The sequence below is a fragment of the Ailuropoda melanoleuca genome, chromosome 12, assembly GCF_002007445.2.
Source record: "Ailuropoda melanoleuca isolate Jingjing chromosome 12, ASM200744v2, whole genome shotgun sequence".
NCBI classification, from domain to species: domain Eukaryota; kingdom Metazoa; phylum Chordata; class Mammalia; order Carnivora; family Ursidae; genus Ailuropoda; species Ailuropoda melanoleuca.
The window spans coordinates 12,843,087-12,866,059 of NC_048229.1; the positions used below are offsets into that span (position 1 = coordinate 12,843,087).

Sequence of the window (22,973 nt, forward strand, 5' to 3'; positions counted from 1 at the left end):
TCCTTTGCCGGATGCGAGTACAGGAGGCCGTGCTCAGAACTAGAGAAGGCAGTTGGCCCTGGAGGTCTCTCCAGAGGGATTAGAGGTCATCTAATGTATTGAGCCCCTACTCTGTGCTGGGTACATCGCAAAGACTGTTCTAAATTCGATCCCATAGGAGTTCTATGTATGAATGGTGTTTCCACAGGTGAGAAAAGTGAGTGCAGGATTGCTAAGGCCCCTCCCTAGTAAGCGTAGAACTGGGGTTTGAACATGGACTCTTCTGGGGAGTCTTCTTGACATTACTATCTGCTGCCCTCCAAATACCAGCTGTGGCCAAGGCTGGGCCCTCTTGGAAACTGGGAGTCATTGAAGATTCCAGGCCCAGAGGAATCTGGGGTTCCTGAGGCTTTTCCTGGAATCATCGAATCATAGAATCAAACTGTGCTGGCTTCTCAGTAGAGTAGAGTGGTGAAGAAAGCAGGCTTCGGAGTTAGCTGAATCTCTCCCACTCTGTCCCTTACCGGTTATGTGACTCAGGATGTGTTACCTTCTCTGTGCCTCAGTGTCTTGATCTGTAAGATGGGGGTAATATGAGGACTGAACTCCCAGGGTTGATGGTAGGGTGTCATGATTTAATCAATGGGAAGCCCTTAGAAAAGTATCTGGTTTACGGTAAATTTTCCATGAAGATTATGACCCTGTTGCTGGTACTCTCTGTCTCCGTTTGCCAGGGCTTCTGTGACGAGATACCGTATGCTGGGTGGCTTAAACGTTAGCGATTTATTGTGTTTCTATTCTGGAGGCTGGAAGTCCAAGATCAAGGTGTGGACAGGGTCAGTTTCTTCCAACACCTTTTTCCTTGGCTTGTGGATGGCCTTCTACTTTTCCTGCCTCCTCACATGGTCTTCCCTCTGTGTGTGTGGTGTCCTAATCCCCTCTTATAAAGACATTAGTCATATTGGATTAATACCCACCCTAATGGCTTCATTTTAAGTTAATCACCCACTGCCAAGACCCCATCTTCAAATACAGTCACTTTTCTGAGGTCCCGGAGTTAGGGCTTCAACATAGGAATGGGGAGGGGGAGAGGACAATTCAGCCTGCAACAATATTGTACTGTTATTTGCCCCCCATTCTCCACTGGGGTGCTGTCTTTCTCTCCCCCCTGACTTGGTGGGGCTCTCTTTTCCCTCCCGGCCCAGAAATCGCAGCCAAGCGCTCAGCTCTGAGGCGAGCGTGGATGAAGGCGGCGTCTTTGAGAGTCTGAAGGCAGAGTCGGCCTCCCCACCTGCGCTCTTCTCCGGTCTCCCTGGCCTCCCAGCAGGCAGCCTGCCCACCACCCCGTTCCCGTCCAGTCTGGTGCTGGGGGCTTCGGCTGGAGGCGGGGACGTGTTCATCCAGATGCCCGCATCCAGGGAGGAGGGCGGGGGCCGGGGCGAGGGGGGCGCCTACCACCACCGCCAGCCCCACCACCACTTCCACCACAGCGGCCACCGTGGGAACGCACTGCTGCAGCACGTGGGTGGGGACCATCGGGCCCACTCAGATGAGGGGGGAGACGAGCAGCCGGGGACGCCGGCCCCTGCCCTGTCTGAGCTGAAGGCTGTGGTCTGCTGGCTCCAGAAAGGCCTGCCCTTCATCCTGATCCTCCTGGCCAAAGTGTGCTTCCAGCACAAGCTCGGTGAGTCCGGGGTGGGGGTCGCAGGTGTGGCAGCCTGGGGCTTCACCTGCTGGGTCGGGGGCCCTTCATCCCAAGTGCCAGGGCAGGGTTGGAGAGGCCTTCGTGGTGCCTAGTGCTTATGAGTATGGGATTCCTAGTCAGACCTCAGTCGAATCCTGGTCGGCCAGCTGTGTGACCTGGGACAAGTCACTCACCTTCTCTGAGCCTGTGTCGTCCTCTGTCCAGCGGGGTTTGTCATTTGTCCTGTAGAAACTTCCTCTGCTGCTTGGTTGGCGTGAAGGAAGAGAGGGGAGTGACTTTTTAGTGTTGCTAACGGTGCCCCGTAGGCTAGGGTCAGGCCCGAGGAGTCTGAGTGGGTGGTGGCAGACCTCTTCTGTCCCACAGGCATTGCCGTGTGCATCGGGATGGCCAGCACCTTTGCCTACGCCAACTCCACACTGCGAGAACAGGTCTCTCTGAAGGTGAGTCACCCGGTGAATTGGCCTAGGCGCCTGTCACGCGGGACCACAAACAGTACGGGCTTACTCCCTGATAGTTATGTGGATCAGAAGTCTACAGTGGGTCTCTCCAGGTGAAGATCGGCTGCCAACATGACTGTTCTTTGGGAGGGTTCAGAGGAGATTCCCTTGCCTTGCCTTTCCCAGGTTCCAGAGGTCACCCACTTCTTTGGCTCGTGGCCCCTTGCCTCCTCCTCTGAGCCTGCAACATCACATCTCTGTGCCCACCTGTCTGTCAGTAGTCCCATCTCCTTGGGACTCTCCCCGCTGTCTCCTGTTCCACGTTTAGGAACTCGTGATTACATTGGGCCCAGCTGGAAAATCCAGGAGTCTTCCCGCATCTCAAAGTTAGCTGATTAGCCATCTAAATTCTGCTAACATAGCCACAGGTGACAGGGACTAGGATGGGGACATCTCAGGGAGACCATTCTTCTGCCTGCCACCCCTGGGCAGATCCCTGGAAGTGCCATCCTTCTCCCATACCCTCCCAACAGCAGCATCTCCCACACGTGCCCACAGCACCCTATCTACCTGACTGCTGTCATGGTTGTAGCCATCCCACTAGCGCTGCTGGTTCACGAGGTTCACCATCCAGCGTCACCACCACCATCCCAATTTCCTATCGGACCCCCGTGTGTGCTAACCATGCCGAGCAAAAGCTGGGCAGACGGCACAGCTCATCTTGCAGATTTCTCTCGGTGGGCCAGGAGGGAGGCAAAGTCATTCTTACTTCATTTTCCCAATGAGGAAACGGTGGCTCAGACACACTAAGAGCCTTGTGTATGAGGTCCCACAGTCCATGAAAGTGGTGGTGTCGGGCTGTGAACCCTGGGCCTTGGGCCCACGGGCTGTGCTCACCCCAGGTTGAAATCCCAGCTCCTCTAGCCACCTCCATACAGGCCCTAGGATAGGTTACCTTGGTGATCTCAGTCTCCAGTACTGCCCTGGAAAATGAACCATTCACACTGACTTCATACACGTGAAGAGGGGGTCAAATGAGATAATGCTTAGGAGGCATTTAGCACAGGGCCTGGTGTATAGGAAACATTTAATTGAGCTCCTTTTAACAAGCCTATGCCTTCTACTGTGCACGTGATCCCCTAACAGCCACCATCCTCTCTGACCCTCTCTCCGACGTTCTCTGGTGCTTTCTTAAAAGGATCTGGGCCTCTATGAGGCACAGAGGGCAGCTCAGTCTCCGTTTGGCACATGAGCACATTGACGTTCAGAGCTGGGCATGGACCAGAGGTTCTTCTTGACCCCTGGTCTCATCTTCTTCATGCAAACTCCTTTCTGCTGTTATTAGAACAGCAGGTTGAACACCACCATAGTAGGACGCTTTGGGGGGCTTTCTCTCAAATGCAGTAACATCCAAATGGTGCCTTGGCTTAAATTTTAGGGATCAGAGGATACCTGTATCTGTGGATAGGTGCTCTAGGCAGGGATCTTTGAACCCTATGAAGACACAGCTGACGTGTTACCTGTCTATACAGTTTCTGTGAAAGAGATCCTGCATGACCTTTAGTAAGTTTAGAAATACCAACTTACTGCTGGAGAACTCTTCCCTTTGTCCTTCAGAGTTTGGCTTCTCAAGGCATTGCTAATTCTCTCTTTGTATGCCACCTTTGGTTTGGATTTACAGGGGGGTTTAAACTGGAATCCATTATTTATTGGCGTAAGAAGGGCTGCTGAGTAGATTATTCACGTTGATAAGAGCAGTTGGTTGTTTGGAGGTGGTTTCTAGGGTCATTAACCTTGACCGCTCCTAGAATAATGGGTAGATGGAGATGCATTTATTTTGTCTACTCTATGGAAATGTGCTCTGTAACCATGCGTGGGGCACTGAGCTGTGTCTGGAGACAGTGGAGCATTTACCAAAACCGCAGGGAAGGTTACACTGAGAAAGTTATGACCTCATCTTATTCCAGCAATGCAGCTGCCCTGATCCAGGAAAAGATGAGCTTTTGGGAGTCAGCAGCACAGGGGTCTGTGTGTCTCCCAGACTACACAGGCAGGAGCACACCCTGCCCCGCGCCTCCTCTAGAAATTCCCTGGGATGGCTCTCAGGCTGAGAAGCGGCTGGGAAACAGGAAACCAAGAAGGTTTTCCAGTTTGGCTTCCTGGGGACTAATCAGAAATGAGGCTGGAGAAAGAAATAGGGATGGTTTGGGGAAAGACTTTGTTGGCCATATGTGTGAGCTTGAATTGAACCCTATAACCAGGTTGAACAGTCAGGCCAGGATAGTAGCCCCACGGTCCAGGCTAGAAAAAGGGAGAGCAGAATTTGCCAGCCCATAGATCTGAATTAACTGCTGGGTTGTAAAGTCTGAATCCTAGATCCTGCCATTTAGTGGATCCAAAAAATGAGCCCATACCAGACTGAAAGTTTACATTTATGAATTTTCCTTCATCCTTAGCAAAACTCCCATTTTCAAATGAGGGCACTGAGGCTTAACACAAGTGCCCTTGAGCAAAAGCTGCTTCCCCACTCTGTGCGTCTGGTCCTTACAGGAAATGCACACCAACATTGACTGCATGTAGACACCGTTCTAAGCATTTCCTGTACATCGATTCTCACAACTCTGTAATGGAGTCATAGTATGTACCCATTTTACAGATGAGGAGAGGGAAACACAGAGAGTTTTAGTAATTTGCCCAGCCTTGCGGTTGCAGATCAAGGATTTGAACCCAGGCCGTCCAGCTCCAGAATCCATGCTAACCGTAGAGCCTTCCTGCTTTTTCATTTAGCAGGTTCCACATTTCTGTCACCTTCTCTGGGACCACCCCTTGGGCTCCAGTGGGATGGGAAGATGCCAGTGCCTGTCCCTTCACCATCAGTCCCTGCTTCTTCCAAACCTTTGAGAAAGGGAAAAGTGGCCACTTGTCAGAGAACTTTCTGGAATGTTTTGCAATGTGCACCTCTGGCATTGCAGCATCTCTGCAAATCTCTTGCTTTGTTTCCAGGAGAAGAGGTCGGTGCTGGTCATCTTATGGATCTTGGCCTTTCTGGCTGGGAACACCCTATACGTGCTCTATACGTTCAGTTCCCAACAGCTGTACAACAGGTGAGCGGGGGGGAGGGGTCTGAACCCTGGCAGGAAAGTGGGGGGTGCTTTGCTGGGCTTGGGACATACAGCTCCTTCACTTGCGAACAATGCATTGGCTCTGTGTCATGCAAGTTTTTGATTCCACCCTCTTGTATACATGTGTGCTGGAGCAGAACTCTCTAGTAGAAATCCACTATAAGCCACATGTGTGACTTACATTCCATAGTGGGTAGGTGGGAGAGGGTTGGCCAGTGAGGGCCTGTAGGACTAGGCTGAAACTCCAGCCAAGCTTCCAAATCATGTGTATCTCTTTTAAAAATGGACTTTGAGGAATGGGCAGTTTCTCCACTTTCTGGGACCACTCCATAAAAGCAATTTGGGGAGTTCATTCTAAAGCATCAGCACACATCACACACACTGCATTACTGTCTGGCCGAGGATATCAAGGTCCTGGTGGGTGGAGGATGGAGGAGGTAGCGTTTCCCAGAAACTTGGATGAGTTTCCAGCTCATGCCATTCTCTGGGTATGATCACATTCACAGGCTCAGACATCTGTGCCCCCATCGACCCGGAGCTGAGTCCAACTGGTAGCACAGAAAGAGAGAGAGAAGCTTAGGAGAAAAGCAACACAGTTGAGCCCCCTTCCGTAACAATGTCAATGGTCTAGAGTGTTTATAAGTGATACCCATAGCCATTATCTCATTTTACCCTCCCAGTGACCCGGCAGGGTATTGCTGGCCCCATTTCACAGGTGCAGAAACTGCGGCTTCATGAAGCTTTTCCTAATGAGTCTTAGTCCTTAATGGTGAGATCGAATCTTCCTAAGACTTGAAATCTGATGACCACCATCCTTCCACTGACCAGCTTTGTGCCTTTGGCAAATAATGGAAACTCCTTATGCCAGTTTCCTCATTTGGGGAACCAGGACCAGATTATTCTTGCCTTATCCACCTGACAGGCTAACTTTTCGGAAGGCCAGATATATTACTGAGTAATATATGAAAATATATGATATAATATATCATATATATGATAGATGAAAATATGAAATATTTCATATTATAATATATAATGTATGAAAATATATATATATGAAAAGTTATATGAATATATATATGAAAAGTACTGAGTAAACTGAAACATTGATATATCATAATCCTATCCTGACTGATATTATTCTTTCATCATGAATTACCATAGGTGTTGGTGGTGGTGCCTCACGAGAGGTGAAACTGACGATAAAATACATCAGTCCATTAAAGTTCATAACGAGTGTCAGAAATAAGTGGACTTGGATGCCTGGGTGGTGCAGTTCGTTAAGTGTCCAACTCTTTGTTTCTGCTCAGATCGTGATCTCAGGGTCCTGAGATCAAGCCCCATGTCGGGCTCTGCACTGGGCATGGAGTCTGCTTAAGATTCTCTTCTCCCTTTCCTCCTCCCCTCCGTGCATGCGCACTCACGCGCTTCTGCCCTCTCTCTCTCAAATAAATAAATAAAATCTTAAAAATATAAAAAAGAAGGAAGTGGACTTAGCAATCAATCTGCAGAAACACTTTGACCCTGCCCCTCCTCCAAAAGCAAAAACAGGAAAAAAACCACTGAGAGGGTGAATTACAACCCAGACAGGTGAATCTAACACCAGCAGGTGTCTTTGACGTAAAAGTAGAAGTTAGATCTTCATTGTATTGCCATCACAGAAGCATAATAGAGAAGCAGAGTGTGGAAGTCAGCCAACCAGCCCAGGGTCCCAGGGTAGGACAGGAGCAGAGGCAAAGGGTGCTCAGGGCTGCCAGCCTCTCCCTGGGTTAAAACATGGATGGCCACTCCAACCTGGAGGCAAGGCAGCCTCCAGAGACAAGACTAGAACATGAAAGGACACGGAAGGTATCAGGAGAGATTGCCAAAATAGATTGTTTTTATTGATTTTTCCCTACTCTAGCTCTTTGAGAATCTTTATTATAAATAGAATAGATTTTTAAAAATAAAAGTAAAAAACAGACCAGTTCATTCCTAGGATGCTATAATAAGAGAGCCTAGTTTGTGCTATTTCCTGCCAGCCCAGCAGCATATGTTAGAAACACTCAGAAAGCATCCACGCTGGGCTGGGTGCACTGCTCCTTGCTTTACGGGGGGGACAGAGAACTTAGTGTGGCATTTGCTCAGAGCCTCGAATCCAGCAGGAGGAAAAGGGAGTGGACCAGCACCGTTTGGATGCTGGTTCCTGTCGTGGCTCCCATTCTAGCCAAGAGCCGTGGGCAGGTGACTATACCTCTTGGTGCTCTAGTGTCTCCAGCTCAGATGGGAATAATCAGAGCATCTTTGGGAAAATAAAATGGGTTAAGACATGTAAAAAGTGTGTAGGATAGGCCAGCAATGATGGAAACAGCCAAGATATCCTAGCTACTATATTATTATTATGAATAACATCGTCATTCTCAGAGGTGGTAGAGAGCAGTGCTACTCAAAATGTGGTCAAAGTTGGAGAATGGCTTGTTGTGTGTGTTTAACAAGGTAAGTGCAAAAATTGAGCATGAAGTTAACTTACCTGGTCACAGATGGGTAGAATGGGTTTACATACTCCGTGTAGCACTGCTATGGGGTAAAGATTGAAAACATTGGGGCGCCTGGGTGGCACAGCGGTTAAGCGTCTGCCTTCGGCTCAGGGTGTGATCCCAGCGTTCTGGGCTCGAGCCCCACATCAGGCTCCTCTGCTATGAGCCTGCTTCTTCCTCTCCCACTCCCCCTGCTTGTGTTCCCTCTTTCACTGGCTGTCTCTATCTCTGTCAAATAAATAAATAAAATCTTTAAAAAAAAAAAAAAAGAGATTGAAAACATTAACTACAGCCAGGATACCCGGGTCCAAATCCACCTCTGTCCCTTAGTATTTGTAGGACCTTATGCATGTTACTTTATCTTTCTATGCCTCTGTTTCCTCATCTGCAAAATGGGGTTGTAAGAGTGCCTCTGTTTCCTCATGTGCAAAATGGGGTTGTAAGAGTGCCTACCTCATAGAGTGGCTGTTACTGTCACTGCTGCATGGCAGGGTCTGTAGTACATCTATTATCTCATTGAATCTCACCAATAACACTATGAAGGAGGAAATGAGTCCCATTTTGCAGATGAGAACACTGAGGCTTTTAGAGATAACATTATTTGCCCAGGATCCAATAAATGGAGAAAACTGGATTCAAATTCAGGACTTTCTGATCTTAATGCCCATATGCTTATCATGCCATGTGATCTTGGGCCACTTACTTCACCTCTCCAAGCCTCAATGCTTCATTTTTAAAGTGGGAATTAGCAGTGTTCACTGTGCAGGACAATGAGATACAGTGAGCAGAGAGCTTAGCACAGTGTCTGCACTTCAATTTCCCTCTTCCATATATAGTGTTGGCCAACCTACCTGTCTACCTCCCTTTTGCTTCCTCTTATGAAGCTTACTGTGGACTCATAAAACTGGAGGACACCTTAACTAATGAGGCTCCTGGCCAATCTCATTGCATAGCCCTCAGGGGAACTGAGGCTCAGAGAGGTTAAGACATCCACCAGAGGTCACACAGCAAGTTAGTAGCAGATTCAGAAACAGGACACAGATGTCCGATCCCCAGGTCAGTTCTCTGTCTACAGGTAATACTTAACAAGGCTCCCAGAGCGAATAGCAGGAGCCGCCAAGGGCCAGTGATCTTAAGTGAGCATCCTGACTCTCTGAACCTTCCCCGCCCCCCCCCACCGCAGCCTCATATTCCTAAAGCCCAACCTGGAGACGCTGGACTTCTTCGACCTGCTGTGGATTGTGGGCATTGCCGACTTTGTGCTGAAGTATGTCACCATCGCCCTCAAGTGCCTCATCGTGGCCCTGCCTAAGATCATCCTGGCTGTCAAGTCCAAGGTAGGCACCGGGTGTGGCCACCAGGTAGCTCCAGTCATGCCGATCATGCAGGGGATTCAGGGCACCTTCTGGAAGAGGGAAGCATAAGTGTTGGCAGAGCTGATGCCAGCAAATCAAATAAACAGAGCCTGTCGCCCACATCTTACAGTTCCCCAAGTCTGAGCGTGTTCTTTGTGGTCACCACCAACCTCCCCCAGCAAGGGCACTTCTGAGTTTCATTGTTCGAAACTGCCCTTAATGCAATTTTCATCTAAGTGTCCCCTGAGAAAGGAAAAGAGCATGTGGACATGCCCTGGGTCCGACTTCTCCCGGGGAAGGATGGCTTTCATAGGTTTCAACTCTTTGTGACTTTAGGAGCATTGTTTTTTAAAGGCAGGGTACTGAGGCTCAGAAGAAACAAACTCCATGATCGATTAGGGATGTCTGCCATGGACACAGGATGCGGTGTGGTGGCAGGGGTGCTTTGCGTGCCGGAAGGGCCTGCAGGCAGGTGTTAGGATAGATAACTCTTGTAATTCAGAGGACTGAGCCGAGTTGGGAAAAGACATCATCTTTAGGGGTTAATTCATGCCAGTGCCTCTGCTAGAAGACTCGAAGCAGAGAATCTGGACAGAGGGAGACGCACTCAAGAATTTCTGAAGACTCCTGCTTTCCATTCTGTAAAAGCAGCCATCTATTCAACTTCAGAAAGCCCAGAATTCATCGAGGGCCTTGGCTGGCAGGAGAGCAGGTTGGAACTGGCCATCCATCTTGAGTGCCCAAAGCCATTGGCCAAGTGCATCAGAAAAACACTGCTGTGTCCCCTCTTTACTCACACACTCAGTACTTCTGACAGCACACGTGTGGGGTTCCCACACGTCAGGCAATGCTCCGGCACCAGCTGGGTGTCCTGCAGTTCAACTCAATTCTGACACTGTCTGCCTGGAGGTCACATCCCATCCCACATGCGAAGGGCTTAGTCCTATAAGACTGTTCCCACCCCACTTCAGGTACCAATTGCCAGGCCAGATTGTCACCTGTGGTCTGACTGACTGGTTGTCAATCAGGGTTGCCCTGACCCACTCCTTGAGTTCAGTCATTTGCTAGAATAGCTCACAGAACTCAGGGAAACAGTTTCATTTACCTGCGTATTCTGTCATAAAGGATATGATAAGTGATACTGAGGAATAACCAGATGAGGGGCGCCTGGGAGACTCAGTCATTAAGCGTCTGCCTTCGGCTCAGGGTGTGATCCCGGCATTCTGGGATCCTCCACTGGGAGCCTGCTTCTTCCTCTCCCACTCCCCCTGCTTGTTCCCTCTCTCACTGGCGGTCTCTCTCTCTCTCAAATAAATAAATAAAAACTCTTTAAAAAAAAAGAACTCCAAAATGGGTTTCACGGGGCTTAAGTCAGGGTGGGGCAGGGCTGCATTCTTCCTCCATCTTTGGTCAGTAATGGCAGGCGGAGTCCTTTTGTCTTTTCTCTCTCTGACCTCTGCTTTTGTCATCACCTATTTAACCCTGAAACTCTTGCCTCTGTCTCATGAGGACCCTTGTGATGACATTGAACCCACCCGGAGAATCCGGGACAACTGCTAAGTCCTCTTTGCCATGGGAGGTTAACATTCACAGCTTTGGGGCATCAGGATGAGGACATCTTTCGGATCGGTACTGTTCTAAGTGCTTTATACACATAAGCTCATTGAATCTGCACAACTGTTATTACTACCATCCCCTTTCACAGACATGGGAAACGGTTCTGAACACACAGGTCCCATTGTGGGCAGCCCTCCACAGACAGCTTTCTGCCAAGGGTTAGTAATTATGCCCTCTTCTCACCCCTTCCAAGCTAGGGGGTAATAGCTCCCTGCCTATGGAAGCTTCTCCACCCCTGGTTGCTTTCCCTAAACCCTGCCCACACCTCTGTAAAGAGCAGATGTATTAAACTCTTTTTTCAATTAATAAATGGCCAAAAGATTGAAACACCCTTCACCAGAGAAGATCTACCGGTAACAAATAGGTACCTGAAAAAATGCTCACCATCATTAGTCTTTAGGAAGGAAAACCAGTGAGTTGCCACACACGTGGGTGATGGTGGCTGACACAGAAGGGCCAGACCACACCATATACTGCGTGTGGACAGAGCTGCGGGAGAACTTCCGGTGGGAATGTAAATGGTACCATCCGCTTTGGAAGCCAGTTGGGTAGTTTTTTAAAAGGTGAAGCATACGCCTGCCATAGGGTCCAGCCCTCCCACCCATAGGCATCCACCCAGGAGGAGTGATAGCTTACGTCCATGTGAAGACTTGTGTGTGAATGTTCATACAGCTTTAGTTGTAATATCCACAAACTGGAAATCACCCAAATTCCCATGAATAGGTGAACAGAAAAATTTTAGTATCTGCATGCAAGAAAATACAACTCAGCTGTATGTAAAGGGACGAGCTACAGTTGATCCTTGAACGACACAGTTTTGAGCCACATGGGTCCACTTATACATGATGTTTTTCTGATAAATACAGCACAGGACTGTCAATGTATTTTCCTTATGATTTTCTTTTATTTTTTTTTTAAGATTTTATTTATTTGGGGTGCCTGGGTGGCACAGTGGTTGAGCGTCTGCCTTGGGCTCGGGGCGTGATCCCGGCGTTGTGGGATTGAGCCCCACATCGGGCTCCTCCGCTATGAGCCTGCTTCTTCCTCTCCCATTCCCCCTGCTTGTGTTCCCTCTCTCACTGGCTCTCTATCTCTGTCAAATAAATAAATAAAATCTTTAAAAAAAAAAAAAGATTTTATTTATTTATTTGACAGAGAGAGCGTGCATAAGCAGGGGGAGCTGCAGGCGGAGGGAGAGGGAGAAGCAGACTCTGCTGAGCAGAGAGCCCTAGGTGGGGCTCAATCCCAGAACCCTGGGATCATGACCTGAGCCAAAGGCAGACGGTTAACCAACTGAGCCACCCAGGCGCCCCCCCTTATGATATTCTTAACATTTTCTTTTCTCTAACTTATTTTGTTGTAAGAATGCAGTGTAAGGGACGCCTGGGTGGCACAGTGGTTAAGCGTCTGCCTACGGCTCAGGGCGTGATCCTGGCGTTATGGGATCGAGCCCCACGTCAGGCTCCTCCGCTATGAGCCTGCTCCTTCCTCTCCCACTCCCCTTGCTTGTGTTCCCTCTCTCGCTGGCTGTCTCTATCTCTGTCGAATAAATAAATAAAATCTTTAAAAAAAAAAAAAAAAGAATGCAGTGTAAAATACATATGATATACAAAATGTGTGTTAATCGACTTTATGTTATTGGTAAGCCTTCTGGTCAACAGTAGGCTGTTAACGTTTTCAGGGAATCAAAAGCTCTATGCAGATTTTTGATGGCACAGAGGTCAGTGTCCCTAGTGCCTGCATCATTCAAGGGTCGACTGAATTGATACAAACAACATAAATGAATCTTAAAGTAATTAACAAATATGCTAAGTGAAAGAAACTGTACCCCAAAAGAGTATGCCTAATGATTCCATTTATAGAAACTCTAGAAAATGGAAGGTGACAGAAAGCAGATCAGAGCTTGCAATTCCTGGAGGTGAGAGATATGTGCACTGTCTTGACTGCGGTGATGCTTTCACAGGGGTGTGGGTATAACAAGCTTCTCAGATTGTACTTTAAGAGGAGAGGATGTGGCTGCGTCTACACTGGCTTCAGTCCAAGCGCCTTCCCAGCCTGGGCTGCTGTGGTCAGGGGGTGGCCCCAAATGCTCGTCCTTGGGGCCCCCACTCAAAAGTCCCTTCTAGATCCCTGAACCTTCTCCTTCATAGCACTGTGACAATTTGGGATTACCTGTTCATGTGATTATTAGGTTTACTTCCATCTTCCCATATACAGAACATCCCTTTTGTCCCCCAGTTTGTCTGTAAGACCTAGCATGGTGGCATCAGGCAGAATAGGGCTCTGTAAACAGATGGGTGAGCAACATGGCAGAGAAACTGGAGTTTCATGCCGTCCCCGCCCTGTGCCTTTTCTTTGATTATCTCCAGACAGAAATAAGATGGGAAAACTTTTCAATGTCCACTGAGAGCAAGAGACATGAACCCAGCCACGTGAGGAAGCTAGCTCAGCATCAACTGCCTGGAATAATAATAATAGCTCGCAATTATTGAGCACCAACTGTGTACCTGAAACTTTGCTAAGAGCACTTCGTGTATGAATTACCTTATGTGGCCCCTTACTGTTCCTTTAGGTGGGTTACCATTACTCTCCTTGATGGATAGGAGATGAGACGTTGAGGGGGTAGGTGGCTTCTTGAATCACACGGCTGTTACCACTTTGTGCGAGAGCTGGACTTCCCACCCAGGGCCTCCCAGCTTCAGGGCCCACCCAAGCTGTACCTCAAAGTGGATGTGGGAGAAGGGTAAGGAAACAGGCAGTTAATGGTAACTCATCACCTAGGACACTCTGGTTCTTGCTAGATTCTTTGCCCTGTCCTGACTCACTTCAGGCTCTCATCAGCCCTGTGAAAGGGAATTTATTATTGCCTCTTTCTAGATGAAAAAGTCAGTTTCAGTATCCTCTGGCTGCTGTAACAAATTGCCCTGTGTCTGGTTCCTGAAAACTGCAGAAGTTCGTTTTCTCATGGTTCCAGAGGCCAGAAGTGCAAAGTCAGTGTCAGCAGGGCGGCACTCCGGATGCTAGGGGAGGATCCATTCCTTGCCTCTTCCAGGTTCTGGTGGTTGCTGGTGTTTCTTAGCTTGTGGCTGCATCATTTCAATCTCTGCTTCCGTGGCCACATGGTCTTTTCCGTGTATGAAGTGTCTCTGTCCCTTATAAGGATACAGGTGATTGCCTTTAGGGTCCTGGATCATCCAGGATGGTCTCCTTATGCCAAGAATCTTAATCATTTCTTCAAAGACCCCCTTTCCAGATAAGGTCACATTCGCAGGTTCTAGGGAGAAGGGGTCTTTGGCCATTTCTTCACTGACTGTCCTGAGACTGAATGAGGTATGAAACACCCAACCAGTCTTGTTATAGAATCGGAGTAAGAATCCACGTCTTCCAGCTCCCAAGGCTGTGGCCACTGCAGGAGATCCCCTGCCAGGCTCTGAATGGACCACAGGCCAGAGTTCCTGAGGCCCTCCTGACCCCACCACATTCTAGCCACAGGGCCTTGGGTGAGTCACTTTGGGTCCCTGAACACGTTTCATCCTGTGGAAAATCAAGATGTTAACAAAACCCTGCTTGAGATGCTGCAAAGATAAAAAGACTTAATGGATATGGGATGAAATGAGGGGCGGGTTGGTCATTGCTTGGAGAGGAGGCAGGCAAGGCTTTGCAACCCTCCGTCCACCGCTGGTCCCTGTCCACCTGCCTTCTCATTCCATTTGCTTTTTCCCTCCCACCTGCCCCTCACCCTGTTCTCTGTACTTCAGCCAGATTCTTACTTCTTTCATGTCTTTACACATGGCAACTAGTACCAACATGTAGCAAATGCTCTCCTTACCCCATTTTCTAGATGAGAAGCCCAAGGCACTGACTCATGACATAACTAACTTGTACAGTTTCCAGGGTGCGTCATGTGGCACCCAGTCTCCTACCCACTGCACCTGCTGATCCTTATGCCTCAAAGACCCTTCCCCTGCTTCATGTCGTAATTAACTCCTGCTCCTTGGATCACATCTCTTAGAAACCTTCCCTGCCCCTTCAGGCTAGGGATGGTGCTCCTGAGGAGGACTCCCAGAGCACCCTATACTCCTCCTATTCTAGCACTCACCACCCTGACTGTGATTGCTGGCTTAATTGTCTGCCTTCTCTGCTTGATTGTCACCTCTGTGACAGCAGAAATGAATGCATCTAGCTTGTTTGTCAGTGGGTCACCAGCATTTGATATGCGCTAGGAGCATTTATTATATGTATACAGGGGTAGATGTATGGGTGAATAGATATATGGCTAGATGGATGAATTTGATGGCTGGATGGGAAGGTTGGTAGGTGGGTGGGTGGATGGATGGATGGATGGATGGATGGATGGATGGATGGATGGATGGGTATTTCGATGAATGGGTGGATATTTGGATGGATGGATGGATGGATGGATATTTCGATGAATGGGTGGATATTTGGATGGATGGATGGATGGATGGATATTTCGATGAATGGGTGTATATTTGGATGGATGGATGGATGGATGGATGGATGGATGGATGGATGGATGGATAGGTGGGTAGATGGATGGTTGAGTGAATGAGTTGATAGTCTAGCCAGCTATCCTAAATCTTACCACCTCCTCTTAAACCAGCAGTGAGAGCTTAAATTCTTTTCCCAGCTCAGCTCAAACCTCTTATATTTGGTAGCTGTTCAAACAACTCTGTCAGGAAGACACAGAAATCCACACAAGGCAAAGTAGTACTCCTGTGTGCTAGAAAGGACCATATAGGGAGCCTCAAAGAAACCTGGAAGCCAAACTAATAATAATAAACATGTCCAAGCCTCTCAGTGCAGTTACCAGGAGCTAGGCACTGTGTTAAGTAACGCCATTCACTCAAGAAATACTGCCTCCGTGCCAACTATGTGTCAGGCACCGTTCTAGGCACTGGGGATATGTCAGTGAACAAAGTAGACAAAAATCCCCGTACTCATGGACTTTATAGTCTACGGAAGATTTAGTCTCATTCAGTCTTAATCCTGGGATGATAGATGTTGATATCTCGTCACAGAGCAGAAACTGGGTTAAATCACTTGCCGAAGATTGCAAACCTCATAGTTAACACATAGCAGTAGGACCAGCTCGTGTAGAGTCAGCACTCTGAATGGGCCAGGCATTCATTTCCTTCCAACATCTGTCTTCCCAGGCAAGTGCTGTTGTTTTTTGTGTTTTTTACTGAAGTCCTGTTCACATACTATGAAATTAACCGGTAATCATTGTCAAGTCTACAATTCGGTGGCATTCAGTATATTCACAGTTATGTGCGCCCGTCACCTCTCTCTAGTTCCAAGACCTTCTCATCACCCCAAAAGGAGCCTTCCCCACTTCACTCACAGACATTTCACACACCCCTACCCTCTGGCAACTACTACTAATCTGCTTCCGTCTCTATGGATTTACCTATTCTGGACATTTCATATAAGTGGAATCATCTATTATGTGACCCCGTGCCTGGCTTCTTTCCCTATGCATAACGTGTTCAAGGTGTATCCACCTGTACAGGTGTCAGGACCTCATTCCTTCTTTTTTTTTTTTTTTTAAAGATTTTATTTATTTATTTGACAGAGATAGAGATAGCCAGCGAGAGAGGGAATACAAGCAGGGGGAGTGGGAGAGGAAGAAGCAGGCTCATAGCAGAGGAGCCTGATGTGGGGCTCGATCCCATAACGCTGGGATCACGCCCTGAGCCAAAGGCAGACGCTTAACCGCTGTGCCACCCAGGCGCCCCAGGACCTCATTCCTTCTTAGAGCTGAATCATATTCTGTTGTATGGGTAGACCGCCATTTGTTTATCCATTCACCCGTTGGTGTACATTTGGGTTTTATGGACACTTTTTAGCTATTGTGAATAGTGCTGTTCTAACCATTTGTGCACAAGTATCTGTTTGAACACAGTTTTTCTGGGTACATACCTAGGAGTGGAATTGCTGGGTCATGGGATAATTCTTCGACTTTTCAAGGAACTGCCATACTGTTTTCCACAGCGGCTATACCATTTTACGTTCCAACAGGTACTGTTTTTATCCATGTTTTCCAGAGGAGGAAACAAGCAAAGTGAGGGGTTAAGGAGGTAACCCAAGGCCACACAGCTTGTAAGTGGCTGAGCAGGGGTCTGAACTTGGGAAGTCTAACTCCAGAACCCCTGCTCTGAGTTACTAGGGCCATATTGCCGCCCACGTAAGCTCCATGGGGTGATTTGGGAAATTGCTCAGAGTTGATTAAGGGGAGGGGTCCCCAAATACCATCTGTACAACATTCCAAGTTCAGACCATGGCTCCTTCACTTCCTTCTCCTTCAGACAGGCACTTCTGGGGGCAAGGGGGCGGGGATGGGACCCGACACCCTTTCCCTGTGCCACCGAGGTGTGGGTGACAATTATTAATGCCTCCCTGGCAACTGTCCAGCCCCCTTTTTCTGATTATTATTATTTTATTCGGCGAGATTAATGTGCTGGGTCAGAGAATAATCCAACCTATAAAAAGTGATGTGAATAGTCCCCTCAAGATAAATTGCAGGCTTGGAAAAGGTTCACAGCCTTTCCTTGCCTATCTAAGTGCTCTTCCAAATCCTCATCAATCCTTGTCTGGGCAGAAGAAAAGGACGGGTCTTCATTTGCAGCTGGGGGGGAGGGGCGGGAAGGAGCACATCTGTCAGGGACCCCTAATGGCTCACAGCACAGATGCTGTGTCCTACGCCTCCATGCCACCCGCTGAGAGGGTGGGTTGGTTTTTAATATGATAATAGTGATGCTGGAAGGGCTTTTGGCATTTGGGTTTGCTTGATGGCTCTGTTGTCCCTGACATGTGAGGCTGGGTGAGCCTCCAATTCCCAGGTGCCTCCAGACACTGGGGAGGCCTGCCAGGAATCTTCTCATACCTGGGCCTCCCAGGAGAGCCGTGTTCCTTGGCCAGCCAAGACGGGTTTGGGGTTAAGGATGGCAACCACTGGCCGGCAACCTCAACCCTAAACCGTCACACTGGTCGGATGTCTAAAGCAGCCACTTGTCATTATAAATCCAGATAACTTATATAACCCATATGTCTTAGCTTTGCCTGCTCTAACCTCATCATCAGTGACTGTCTCCCTTGCTTACTTGGACCAGCCACCAATGGCCTCAAGGTCTCCCCGATGCACCCAGCATCTTCCTTCTCAGGCCCTTTGCACTACTGCTCCCTCCACCTGGGGCAGTTTTCTCCCAGTGTCCCCATGGCTGTTTCCTTCCCATCATTCAAGTCTTGCTGCAGTGTCACTTACTCTGAGACCGTGTCACCTCCCTGGCCACCCTGTTGAAAGTGCCTGTCCTCAGCCTGCATTGCCACACCCCCATTTTATTTCCTCCCTCAGAAACATAGAGTTCTTAGCCACTTCTTTCCCTCCCCAGTCCCCCTGACATTATTTGGGACCTGTGGGCTGACATGGGCAATCCTAGACCCTGAGAACACAAAAATAAAGATGAAAGCTGGTTTTATATTAATCTCATCCAGACCTAGTTAAAAGGGCAAAAATCTTGTTCCAGAAACATGCATATCATACACTCTATCACCTATTAAGTAGAAATGACTAAAAATCTGGCTTATATGCACTGCTGCTTCTCTTTATTAAAATGAAATACTCTTCATGCAGCATTCTAGAGCTGTGCTGGGCAATATGGCAGCCACAAGCCATGTGTGGCTATTTTTTTTTTAATAAAAATTTTGTTTTTAAGTAATCTCTATACCCAGTGTGGAGCTCACACTTACTACCCCGAGATCAAGAGCCACATGCCCCACAGACTGAGCCAGCCAGGCACCACCACACATAGCTATTTAAATTTAAATCAGGTACATTTAAAATTCCCCGGTTGCCCTGGCCATGTTTCCAGGGCTCAGTAGCCGGCTGTGGCCTGTGGCTGCCATTTTGGGCAACGCAGACATGGAATATTTCCATCATCGTTGAACGTTCATTGGACAGCACATTCTAGAACATTCTGAGGACAGAGTTTATTCCTCCTCCCAATGGTAGGGGTAGCAGGCAGCTGCCATTCTGCCCATTTCTCAGATGGGAAGACATAGAAGCCGGCATTTGCCTGAGAGCTGTCCAGCTCTAGTACGTGGAGGCAGCTCCACAGAACAGAAAACACTGGCCTTGAGCAAAACCACGTACAACCTGGCTCCTTGACGTGTTCCCTGTGTGACCTTGAGCAAGTGACCTTACTCTTTGGAGCGCTCAGCTTCCTCATCCCTAAAGTGGTCATCTTGAGGTTCTTGGCCTCTCGAGGTTCTCAGAAGGTAGAAGGCCCAGTACCTAGCTTCCCAGGTAGTTACTAGGATCACCCGCATCTGAAAGCAAGGAAAGGCTTCACTCCACTGTTTTCTCCAAAGAACCCAGCATTTGACCAACTTTCTGTCTTTTCCGTAAGAATAGGAAAGGGGGTGCCGGGGTGCCTTGGTTATGTGTCTGCCTTTGGCTTGGGTCATGATCCCAAGGTCCTCCCTGACTTGTGGGGAGCCTGCTTCTTCCTCTCTTCCCTGCTTGTGTTCTCTGTTGCTATCTCTATCTCTCTCAAATAAATAAAATCTTAAAGAAAAAAAATAGGAAAGAGGAGGCCCTTTCCAAGTCCAAAGTCATCTTAACCTGAACTTCGTATTGGGTGAGACTCCATGAGACGTCAGCCTTATTGCCTCACTTCCAAGTACAGGGGAGGAGAGGGAGGGCTGACAAAAGCTAAGAGAGGTGGTTTTCTCTGATGTGAGAGCCCAGAGGATTCATAAGGCTTTTTGTGCTATTAAAATCCCTCCATTTTCTGGGCCCTGAACCCAGCCCTTTTGCTCTCAGAGTGGCTTCCCATCGAGTTGAGCCTCCCTCCCCTTCTGGAGGGCAAGCACTCCCCTCTCTGCCCTGCCCTCCTGAGCAGTCATCTGTCTATGCCAGGGTGGCCTGGGTGGCCTAGACCTAGGCTCTGGTTCTTACAGCACATCATTCTTATATGAAAGTGCAGAATTTCTCCCAGGGCCAGATGCATTTGCCCCAGATTCCTGTACAGGGGCTGCTAGAAGGAATTAAACCAGTGATCCCCGACTGTGGGGTTGTCACAACTGGGTTGAAGGGATTGCTATTGGGTTTTAGTGGGTAGAGCCAGGGATGCTGCCAAGCATCCCTCAGGGCACAGGACACCCCCCCTCCCCCAAGAACAATCCAGTCCAAAGTGTCCACGGTGCCAGGGTGGAGAAACCCTAGGTTAAATGTTTGTTTTATGGCCCCGAGTCAGCTCCCCTACTGTGATAGGCTGAATTGAAATTCATATGTTGACGTCCTATCCCTGATACCTCAGAACGTGACTGTGTTTGGAGAAAGATCCTTGAAACAGGCAGTTATGTTGAAATGAAGTCATGAGGTAGGTCCCTGATCCGACTGGTGTCCTTATAAAAGGGGAAATTTGTACACATACACACAAACATACAGGGAAGACCGCATGAGGACACAGGGAGAAGACAGGCATCCGCGAGCCAAGGAAAGAGGCCTCGGAAGACACCAACCCCGCTGACACCTCGGTCTCAGACTTCCAGCCTCCAGAACTGGGAGAAAATAAATGTGTGTTGTTGGAGCCTCCAGGCCGTGGCCCTTGGCGATGGCAGCCCTAGAAAGCAAATACATCCATGCACCAGTTTGCCTACACTTCTGTTCTCTCTTGAGAGTGCTTTTGCGTTCATGCCGATTGTCCCAACTTTCTGCCCTCCCTCTAGTTACTGAGGATACTCGGTGTTTTTTAAGAGGTTACAGAGTCACAGGATTCAGAAGTTAAAAATGCCCAAAACAGCATATGATGAAAAATACCCCTTCTCTCCCTTGCCCCCAGGGACCTGTTTGGCCTCGGAGGAGGTAATCATCATCCCTGGATCTTTTCATAGCTATCAGATCTATACTCAAGCAAACAAGCAAACGTGTATCTTTATCCTACTCATCTTTATGTAATCAAACAGTAATGTTGTACACGCAGTTCCCATCTTGCTTGTTAGAGATCATTCCAGGCAAATACATAGAGAGAGCACAGCCTGATGGTTAAAAGCCAGACTGCCTGCATTTAAATCCTGTTTGGGAAACCCTCTGTCACTTACCAGCTGTGTGACCCTGCACCTTCGCCCCTGCCTGCCCTCCTTTCCTCATCTATAAGATGAAATAATAATAGGATCTACTGCTATTAGTTTTCAATTCATGCCTAGCAAATTACCACCAACTTAGCAGCTTAAAAAAATATATCCATTTATTAGTTCCATTTTGTAGGTCAGAAGCTGGGCGGACTTGACCGTGTTCATTCTCTGTATAGGGTCTCACAAGGTCAGAATCAAAGTGTTGGTCAGGCTGGGCTCCTATCTGGAGGTGCTGGAAGACAATCTACTTCTAGGCTTATTCACGTTGTTGGCAGAATTCATTTCTGGGCGGCCGTGGGACTGAAGACCCTGTTTTGCTGGGTGTCGGCCAGGGGTTGCTCTGAACTCCCAGAGACCACTCTCTGTCTTTCCCTGTGGCCTCCTCCAACTTCAAGCTAGAAATGGCATGTGGAATCCGTCTCCTGCTTCATATCTTCCTGACTTCTTCCCTTTCTGCATTTAAAGGACTCACGTGATTGGATTAGACCCACCCAGATAGTCTCCCTTTTGATAAACTCACAGTCGACTGATCCATAACCTTAATGACATCTGCGAAATCCCTTTCCTCCTGTAATATAACAGACTCCAGGTGAGATAGCTCACCCTAGTACAGAACTGAGGGTCAAGGTGGGAAATTTGGGGGGAAGCACAACATGCTACCTCCAAGGGTGTTGTTAGGATTCGGTTGCATATCTCACGGCATGCAATATATAAAAGTTAGCTTTTTAGGGGGTGAGGATCCCCCGGATTTTTGTGTTGTGGAAACAGTTTAGATTTATTAAGGATTTTCGAAGAGATTCCTCTAAAGACACCTTGGACAGTTGTGAATTGCTTAGTCCTCTTTGACCCATTGATTCTATGGTTCTCCAGGACTCAACCTAAATGTCACTTTCCTCCTGGTCCCCTTAAGACAGTGATAATTTCCCTCGTTCATTTTCCCACAGGCCCTCGTCCCAGCACTTATGGAACTGCTTGGTAATTATCCGGGCCATTGTCTCCTCCTCCAAACCATAAATTCTGAGGGGCCAATACCTGTCTGTCCCATTCACTGATTCGGCCCACCTCTTCAAACAAATCCTTACAGATGGTAACCCTAGGAGGGGGATGGCCAGGTTGGCCTAAACCCATTTTACAGATAAAACTGAAGTTTAGGGGGACATCTGAGTGGCTTACTCGGTTAAGCAGCCAACTTTTGATTTCAGCTCAGGTCATGATCTCAGGGTGGTTAGATGGAGCCCCGTGTCAGGCTTCACTGTTGCTGGGGAGTCTGCTTGGGATTCTCTCCCTCTCCCCCTCCCCACTAGTGTGCTCCATCTCTCTCTTTCTCTAAAATAAATAAATCTTTAAAAATAAATAAAAATTAAAAAAAAAAAAACACCCCGAGGTTTAGGGAAGCTAACCAGGTTGTCAAGGGTCAGTGTACTCACAGGTAGCAAAGCTAAGACCCAAACCCAGCTCTTTTGACTTGAGACGTAACAATAAGAACATTTCTCAGTGTTTCTTCCTGTTTATGTATCCACTGTGCAAAATGCTTTATTCGTGTCATTTCATTTGGGCCTATAAACAATACTATGAGAAAGGCGCTGTTCTTATTCCCATCTTATAGATGAGGAAACAAAGGGTCGGAGTCACCCAAGAAAATCACCTGGCTGGTAAGCAGAGTCAGGGTGTGAGCACAGCAGGTGCTCTGTCTGCCTACAGCTGTTAATTGAGGATACTGATCCATCTCTCATCGTCAGGCTTCACTGGAACAGAACAGAAAGCCAGCAACCAAGATACTAATTGTTAGCAATATTAGAATTACCTAATGTTTACTGTGATTTTATGCTTAAAAAGAAACTTCCATCTCTGGCATTGCCAAGAAGATTCTAGAGCAAGAGAGACTAGCAAGAAATTGTCTTTTCCTAGAGACACTGTGCAATCATGAAAAGAGCAGAGACTCTGAATTAAACTTAGGTTCACATTCCTCCTCCACTCCCTTCTGCCTCTAGGACCTTGGTTCACTTCACTGAGCCTCAGTGTCTCCCATCTTAAAATGGGAATATTAGGTTACTTCATAACCTTGTTGTGAGAATTAATGAAAA

General features: G+C 48.0%; 1 protein-coding gene across 11 annotated transcripts in view; it reads left to right on the plus strand.

The window, feature by feature from the left end:
• RNFT2 (ring finger protein, transmembrane 2) overlaps positions 1 to 22,973 on the plus strand; it is a 73,634-nt gene that overhangs the window by 5,723 nt on the left and 44,938 nt on the right. For 7 of the 11 annotated variants that reach the window (XM_034638511.1, XM_034638510.1, XM_034638512.1 and 4 more), the window contains exons 4-8: positions 714 to 815; positions 1,185 to 1,663; positions 2,048 to 2,124; positions 5,125 to 5,225; positions 8,943 to 9,096. In XM_034638511.1, the coding sequence (XP_034494402.1) occupies positions 714 to 815; positions 1,185 to 1,663; positions 2,048 to 2,124; positions 5,125 to 5,225; positions 8,943 to 9,096 (913 nt within the window). The remainder of the gene's footprint in view (positions 1 to 713; positions 816 to 1,184; positions 1,664 to 2,047; positions 2,125 to 5,124; positions 5,226 to 8,942; positions 9,097 to 22,973) is intronic. The other 4 variants (XM_002920741.4, XM_034638508.1, XM_034638509.1 and 1 more) reach the window with 2 other exon arrangements.